Raw genomic sequence first — 8,560 nt, 5'->3', positions numbered from 1 at the left:
CCCCGCCGGCAAGGACCGCCCGGACCCGCCGAGCACCGCACGGTGCCAGTGGGGACCACCCTGCGCCCCACCCCGGTCCCGGCGGAACCACGTTGTCCGTGCTGTCCGACCACCCCTTCCCAGCCCACCGAGGACCGGAGCTTCCCGAGAAGCTCCTGGGCGGCCCCGCGGCCCCCCAGCCCCGAGGCTCAGCCCAAGCAAGACCCTGCCAGTGGGTCTAGGCTTGGGCTGGGCCAAGGAGATGTGAGCCCCCCAAGGTTCGGGTGGGTGGAGGTGTGGGTGCCTGTTCTCCCTTGGGCTGAGACAGGACCACAGACCACCAGAATCCTGCCCGACGCAGCCAGAGAGGGTCCCAGCCGGGACTGGCTGGGCTGGACCTGAGCCCTGCTTTGGAGGGAGAGTCCTAGAATCATCGTAGAATGGTTTGGGTTAGAAGGGACCTCAAAAATCAATTTGTGCCAACCCCTTCCCACAGGCAGGGACATCTCCCAATAGACCAGGTTGCTCGAAGAAGGTGTATCCTCTTTAAAGAGACCAAAGATGGGGTTTTGTAGCAGGCTTTTGTTGTTCCTGAAATGAAACTCGTGAAAGAGTTACATGTTGCTCGTGAAAATAAGTTACACGTTATTTATCAGCCTTGGGAACGTCCCTGAAAGTGAAGTACCAAGGCCACTGGAGTCTGGCTGCACAGGAGCCCTGATGCTGAGCTGCTCCTCAGCTGTGCCACAACACCTCTCCTCAGCTTGTTGCCCGCGGGAATTTGGACACAATGTGTCTGGCAGAGGGAGGTGCTGTACCCCTGGGACGTGTGCTCGCACGGGGAGCAGCTCTGTGCCGGCATCCCTGGCACTGCTGGGAGGGAAAGGGCTGCGAGGGAAAGGGCTTTCTCTCCTTTGTGGTGGGTCTCCAGGGAGGGTGACTGCATACAGGCACTGCCTCCTGAAAGCAGCCCCAGCCCCCAGCCCACGGGGCCGGGCTCTGGCTCTGCGGCTCAGCCCCGAGGCTCGGCCTGGTGCATCTGCCTGCGGAGGAGCCTGGCTGGAGCCTGGCCCGTGGTCAGCACACTGTGGCACACAGAAAAGGGGAGCGTGTTTGATCCCGGGAAACACGGCCAACTTCCAAATTCTGCCTTGCAGGGCGGCCAGAGGGATCAGCACAAACTGGGGGTGGGGTAAGCCTGGATTCCTGGGACACAATCCGGGGGGTGAAGGTGTTACTCAGCACAAGGGAGTGGCCGGGCCCTCGGCGAGGCTCTCCCCGTGCTGCATGTATTAGCATCAATAATGAAACGCCTCACCTTGAGATGCTCCTGACAGATCCTCTCCACAAATGCCTGCCTGGGAGAGGGGATGCTCCCAGCATCCCAAAGCCCGAAGAAAGCAGCCTTTCATCAACAACCAGGCAGGGCAGTGCCCCTTCCAAGGATGGGATCCACTGGCCAGAGCCCGTCTCAACACCTGGCCATCCAGACCTCTTTGGGCCTGGTCCCTGGTCAGTCTCTGTCTTGGCTGGGTGATGGAGCAGAGACCACGTTGCCATGACGGTGGGCACACCGCCAGGGAGAGGGGACTTGGAAATCAGGGAGACAGACCCACCTTTCTCCCCTGACCCTGAAACATCCCCTCTGAAGCAGCAGTTAAAGATCCACAGCCTGAGAACATGGAGACCGTGGTTTGAAGTCTGATTTATCTTAACAACAGGCCCCAGCAGCCACATGAAAGGAGAAGAGAGAAAAAAACCTTATAAACATCCCCGAAGCTTCCTGTGCAGCTGCCAGCAGGCAGGGAGGGTTTCTGGCTGCATACAGAAAAGGGCTGCAAGGAAGAAAAAGGAGCATGATGAAACCAAACCTGCTCTTTGCACAAAACACACAGCAAAGCAAAGCAGCTCCCGGCAGCAGACGGGTGGCTGCTCCCTCTGACTGCGCAGTTCCCAGGGGAACTGGTCCAAATGGACCTCTGGTTCCAGTCTGAATCCAGCTTCCAAGCAGAATGTCTGCCCTTGGCGCTGGCTCCAGGAGGAGAAATCCACGATGATTTGTGGCTGGCTCAGAGCTTGGCTGGGGAGAGGCCGCAGAGTGCAGCACCAGCCACTTCTCACTGCCCTGTTTTCCAGATGCCCATGGCTTTGTGATCCCTCAGCTGCAGCTTCCCCCATGCCTGTGCTGAGCTGGGCCCCACCTTCCAGGGAGAGCAGCCCCTGCCCTTCCATATAGCCCAACATTCCTGGCAAAACCCTGCCTTCATTGCACTGTCACTGGCAACCCCAGAGTCACTGCTTCCTTCCACTGATGCCAGGACACAGTCAGCCTGCTCCCATCCCTGTTCCCATCCCCATTCCCATCTCATCCCATCCCCATCACCATCCCTATTCCCATCCCCATCCCCAGCCCCATTCCCAGCCCCATCCCCATCCCTCCTGCCCAGACTCTGAAAGCCCTCTCTGCATCCTGCTTTTTCAGATCTCCAGCCAGCTGCTCCCACTGACAAATGAGCATTTCCCAGCATTGGCATCCAGCCCCAATCCCAGTACATTTTCTGGTTGATGTCAGGAAGGAATCTAACCCGAGTGCAGATCATTCCCAGCCCTTGCTCCCACTGCCCCCCTGAAGCCACTGTACTTCATTCAGTGCTGCTGCAGACAGAGATCTCTGTTAACTGAAACAAATGACCTTATGGGATTAGGGCCAGTAATCTTCCAATCTGGGTAATCTCCCTTAAGGGATTATTTGCCCATGGAGGTGTGGTGACCACCAGCCAGCCACTGCCTTGCTCCCTCCATCCCTGTCCCCTGAGGTCCCCATCTCCAGCAGCCCAGAGGGGCCACAGCACTGGGGTCACCACCTTTGGGGAGCTCCTTGTCTAATGAGTCTCATGAAGTGCATGTGCCAGGGCCCCCAAGTGCTGGGGCTCCTCCTCTCCCCTGGCCCCTGTTTGCTGCCTCAGGCAGGTCATTGGGGCTCCCTCTCTTCAAAGCACTGATCCAAGACAGACCAGAGGTCCCTCCAGCATCAGGGAATCAGCAGCTGAGTGGCACAGCCAGGGTGGCAGAGATTGCCAGCTGGGGACAGGGCTGTATTTGGAAACCTGAGATGCTCTTTCAGGGCTCTGTCCAGAGTAGGGACATGGGACATGAAAATCCGTGTGTGGATTCCCTCGGTGGGCTCCAGGGGCCCCTTTCCCACTGCAGAGCGCACACGGTGAGGATCTGCCAGTCCTCATCATCAGTGCTGGCTCTCCCTGCATCTCCCACACCCCATCTTTCCAGCTCTTCTTTCTCATGGCTGGGTGGGGCAGAGAGAAAGGGATTAAAAGCATTTTGAGGTGTAATATATTTCCCTTCCTGCAGGCAGGGTCGTTCAGGGCAGCAGATGGATGTGGTGCCCTGCCAGAGTATTCCCGGGACCAGCCCCTGCCTGACACAGACTGGGGGGCACCGGGGCTGGTTGAGGGTGAGTCAAGCTGCCGGGACCACAATTGGCTCCACTCCCTGGGGATGGCAGGTTCTGGACGCTGAGCTACAGATGAGCCACCAGCTGCACGAAAGGAAACCTGAGCTCATTGCCCCGCACTTTGAGTGCCCTTTATTGCCTTCTGGGATGAAAAAAGGACAGAGAGGCCACCTGATGCTCCAAGGACCCAGCTGCCAACAGCGGTACCGTGCTGGGAAGCAGCGAGGAAGAGCAGACAGACGGTGGTGCTGGGGGCGAGGGGAAGGGCTGTGACAAGTTATAAATAATTCACACACAAGGGGACCAGGCAAGACAGGGGCTCTCAGCCCCCTGTCCCTCCGGGCTGTGACGAGCGCGGTGGGTTGGGCCCCGGCTGAGGGGTCAGAACCCCTACTCTGGGGCTCAGCGGCTCATGGCCACACCGAACCCTCCATCCTTTTGCCGGCCGGAGAGTCCCGTGGGGATAGAGGCATCCCGGAGCCAATCCCGGGATCGCTAATCCGCACCAGGGACGAGATCCTAGGCTGGCGCCGGGCCGGCGGGCACCTCCCTCCCAGCCCACGGCCACTCACGGCCCCTCTCGCGACCCCGGCCACGCGTGTTCGCAGCCCCGGTCGGTCCCCGCCGCTCCGCCCTCACCGGGGCCGCCGCGACCCCGCGGTCCCCGAACCGGGAGCGCTCCCGGCAGTGGCCGCGAGAGGGCGCGCTGCCCCCGGGCCCTCCCGCCGCGGAACCCTCCTGCGCGGCTGCGGCTGTGGCCCGGAGCCGAACGGCAGCGGACCCGGACCGGACCCGGACCGGACCCGGTGGAGGCCCCGGTGCCGGCCCCGCTCGGTCCCGCCATGGCCCGGGACCCGGCCTTCGTGCTGCGCTACCTGGCCGAGGTGGAGGAGCTGGCCGAGGACGTGCTGGCGGCACGGCAGCAGGTACGACCCCTCCCCGGCGGGCCTCCCCCGCCCCGCTCTGTCCCGCTGCCGGTAGCCCCGAGCCGCGGCCGCTCCTGCCTCTCTCGCTCCCGTTGCAGATCGTGGACCTGGACGTGAAGCGGAACCGGAACCGCGAGGCCCTGCGGGCGCTGCAAAAGGACCCGGAGCCCGACGGTGAGGCCGGGCTGGCTGCGCCCACCGTGACCTCGTGGCCGCGGGTCGGGGAGCGGCTCCGCTGACAGCCCTTTCCCTTCCCTTCCCTTCCCCTTCCCCTTCCCCTTCCCCTTCCCTTCCCTCCTCTCCCCCAGAAAAGGCCATGGTTTGCTTCGGGAGCATGTTCATCGAGTTGCCGAAGGCGAAGACCCGGGAGATGCTGCTGCAGGGTGAGGTCACCCCGAGGATTCCGTGTAGCTATAAGCGTTTTAATAAGCACCGTAATTAACAAGATGTTGGCTAAATTAAAGGAGTTCTGCCCAGGGATGGGCTTTGAGGTGCCCAATACCTCTCGAGAGGCTGATTCTGGCCCGTGCTGTGCCCTGGGAAGCACATGTGGAAGCTGCTTGGCCCCACGGGTGGTGGAGGGCAGGGTGGGACCCTCCCGGGAAATTGAGCCTTCATCCCAGAGCCCACCACAGTCCTCCTCACTCCCGCCTCTCTTCCAGACCAGGAAGAGCTGGATGAAGAGATAAACAACCTCCGGAAAGAGCTGCGTGTGAAGGTCAACCGGCTCTATGAAGCTCAAGGTAAACGCTCCCACTCTGGACCTTGCTCAGTGCCTGGGAGCCCACTCGTGCATCAGAAGGCTCCAGAAATTCCTTAGTTCCGTGTGCTTCCGCAGCCTCTTTTCCACCAGTTTTGTGTGTCCCAGCAGCATTGTCTGTCTCTGTGTGGAGCTATCCCCCACCCCTAAACCCCCTCTGACATTGTGCTAGGGTGACCCCGCTTTGGCTTCCAGGGCTGTCCCTGCCCTCCCCACAGCCCCTCTCAAGTTTAGCATGAAGTGCTTCACTTCTTTTGTGGCAAAATCCTGATTTTTTCCAATGTCTTCTCTCAGGTAAACCTGAGCTGAAGGGGTTTAACCTGAATCCCATGTCTGCCGAGGAAATGAAGCTCATCAACCGCATCCTGGAGGGCTGAGGTGGCCATGCCATTGTCACAGCGTGTTTGGCTGTCACTGTGGGCTCATGCTTCAGTAGCCACAGTCCTTGGGATTTACAGGACATTGGTGTGTCCAGAGCCCACCCAGGTGAGGGCCCTGGGAATCGTTTTGCTCCTTAGTTACAACACTGCAGTTTCTTTGGATCACAAACCCTTTCCTGCTCTGTGCTGGAACTCAGGTGGCAGAACCATGCTGGATACAGCGCTGGGCAAAGGCCCATGGCTGGGGTGCAAGTGGGATCATTAAAATCGGAGCAGTGGGACATTCCTGACTCCATGTGTATGTTCCTTGTTGGGGGTTTATATGAGCTCTTCTGGGGTTTGGCTTCAGAACTGGTCCTTTGTCACGTTGGGAACAGGAGTAGGAGGGATTGGGAATCCTCCACATGCCTGAAGCACAGAAGAGGAGTTGTGCACACCCGTTGCATTCAAACAAAGCAAAGCTGTACATCTGAGGCATGTCAGGAATCTCTTAGGATGTGTAGGGAGGGGCAGGAGGCAGCATCTTTTTAGTCTCGATGGGAAAACATGTTCCACTGTTGGAAGGCAAGAGACGACAGAAATGAGGCTTTCAGGACTAGATGAAGGGATAAAACTTGGGTATATTTTAAACAGCCTGAGGAGAGCTGAGCAGGAATAGTCACTGAGTTTGTCTTGTAGTAAAAGGACAGTTGATGTAACCAGCAGTAGTTTCTGCAAAGGTTTTAAAATTTGATGTTTTCTGCACTCCCCCCTTTGAATGTGCTCCCCCAATTGCTTAACTTAGTCAAGAGCATAAGATTTAAAAAAATAGTGATAATTAGTACAGGACTACAGTGAGTTTGATTTTTTTCTCCATACAGGGAAGTGTCTGGGTCTAGCCAAGCCCTTAATTTTTTGAACTTCTCTAGAGATATTTCTGGATAGAGTTTAAGAATTGTAAATATGACTGTTGTCCTTTCTCCAGCCCTGAGGTTGCTCACCTGTTCTGCCAAATCTTGCAAGAGCAACAGAGCTGGGCCTGGTCCCTGGGCTTGGTCCCTTGCTCTCTTTCCTTTTCCCCAGCCATGAGAACTTCAAACATAGCACCACCATTTCCCTGGCTCCCTGACCACCTTCCAACTTAGCAAGGCCTTCTCCTGCCCTGGCCAGTTCTAAACACGCTTCAAATTACACAGAGTTCCAAAAAATACCCTGTATCAGACCCCTTAGTTCTGAGGTGTGATTTCTTTAAACCAAAAAGCCCAACTGCCATTGCTTGGTCTAACTTTTAAAATTCTGCTGCTGACACTACATACTCTAAATGTGTCTCTGTCCACTTCAGGCTTACATTTCAGATACACAGACTAAAAATAACTGACTTACTACCTAAACTGTCTTGCCTGGAGCTTTTTCAGAAGCTTGCTTGTCTCGTGGGAGCAAGAAGCAGCTCACAGTGCCACATCTCAGTGCTGGAGCTGCTCTTACATAACCCATGTGGTGCAGCCAGTCCATGTCTCCATAATGTGATGGCAGGGTTATTTTTACAGTCTCATGGCAACAGGTTTTCTGCTCTGACATGTTTCCATAGTAGTAGCAGGAGGAGGATCAGGTGCCTGCCTGCCCTAAAAGCTTTGTTTTGCTGTGCAGAATGTGTTTAGCCCCTTTGTTTTCTCACACGGAACAGAACTAAGCTCTGCAGTGCAGAGGGCCAGCTGAGCAGCCAAGCATCCCTGTGTCAGCTGAAATACCTCATTCCAGCCCACTGCAGCTTCCAAACTGGGAAACTCTCAGAAGCAAGGGAGCCAGTGCCTTGTACTGAGCCTGTGGTATCCAGAGAGAAGTGGGAGCTGCTGCTGCCCAACATGAGGGGAGAGTGAACTTCATCCATGAGGGTCTCTCCCTCCAAGCTTGGGATCAGCACCACAGTTTCTGCTATGCAGAGAGATTCCTGAAAAGCTGCTTCAGTTGTTTCTTCACAGCAGCCACAATGAAAACATGAGCAGGCAAGTTACACATCACCTTCCTCTTCCTGCCTGTAGAGGCGAGGTGATGTTTCACTTTCAGGTGATGCTGTGCTCATGTGTTGCTAGTTAGAATCCACAGCCAGAGGTGATTGTAGACACACTGAGGTGTGCATGGCAAAAAGTACAATGTGTCAGCTTCTCCAAGCGTGGAGAATCCAAGCACTGCTTCCTATCAGTAAAATACACAACTAGCTTCAGGAAAGTGCCCAATAAGCAGTCACCACAGTGACTGCAGAGAGTCCTTTTTGGAAAACATTTGGTCCTTTTGGTCTCCTAATCCCTTAATTGCTTGCACACTCTGGTGAGGATGTGTGCTCCCCTCCTGCGGACGTGCTGACAGCTTCAGGACTGAGCAGGGCACCTGCCAGCACTGGATGAGTTCTACACCTAAATGTGTGTTTGCTATGATGTTCTCATTCACCAGAACACCCAGATCTCCCCCTCTGCTGACAGGCCTGTCATTCCAGACCAGGCCAAACCCTCCAACATGCTGTTCTTTCCCTGTCAGCCTACGGCATCAAACCCACGGACTGAAGTACCTGAGCAATGACAATTCCCCAGCTGCATGCGGGAATCAACTCCCAGACAACCAGGGACACAGCTGAACTGCTGAGAGCAGGGGACATCTCTCTGCTATTAATATCTGGGGTTAGCAGTTGTAAAGTCAATGACAAAATGCTGCAAAACCAGCTACTGGGAACACAGCACTCCAGCAGCAGCACGAGTGGGAGGCACAGTGCACAAGGACCTCTGACAGAGAGCTCTTGTGCAAGTCCTGGCTCCAACACAGGCTCCAGTCCTTTGGCAGCCCCATGCTGCCTTGTTTTCCCACTCTGGAGGGGCAACATGCTTCCTTACTTTGCTCTGCTGCTGGATATTCATCATTTAATCACTATGAAGGTTAGAGGATTATGATCAGTTGCCAATAAAATCATGAAACCAGACCATCCATCCCAAACACTCTAACAAAACCCTTCAGACAGTGATAAACATCTTCACCCCCCTGCTCTCCCTGTTCACAATGCAAAGTGGGTCTTTCA

At 56.1% G+C, this 8,560-nt stretch overlaps 1 protein-coding gene across 1 annotated transcript; it reads left to right on the top strand.

Moving 5' to 3' along the window:
* The first annotated feature begins 4,188 nt into the window (after positions 1-4,188).
* On the top strand, positions 4,189-5,800 carry PDRG1 (p53 and DNA damage regulated 1). The gene is made up of 5 exons (XM_042048318.1): positions 4,189-4,377; positions 4,476-4,551; positions 4,686-4,760; positions 5,040-5,120; positions 5,432-5,800. The coding sequence occupies exons 1-5, from the start codon at positions 4,294-4,296 to the stop codon at positions 5,512-5,514; spliced, it is 399 nt and encodes a 132-aa protein (XP_041904252.1). The 5' UTR covers positions 4,189-4,293; the 3' UTR covers positions 5,515-5,800.
* Positions 5,801-8,560: the final 2,760 nt, after the last annotated feature.

The sequence above is a fragment of the Corvus kubaryi genome, unplaced genomic scaffold, assembly GCF_017639235.1.
Source record: "Corvus kubaryi isolate FWS band 111438036 unplaced genomic scaffold, C.kubaryi_AGA036_p1.0 134, whole genome shotgun sequence".
NCBI lineage: Eukaryota > Metazoa > Chordata > Aves > Passeriformes > Corvidae > Corvus > Corvus kubaryi.
Note: the sequence above shows the minus strand (reverse complement) of the source record. Positions and strands in the feature narration are given on the sequence as shown.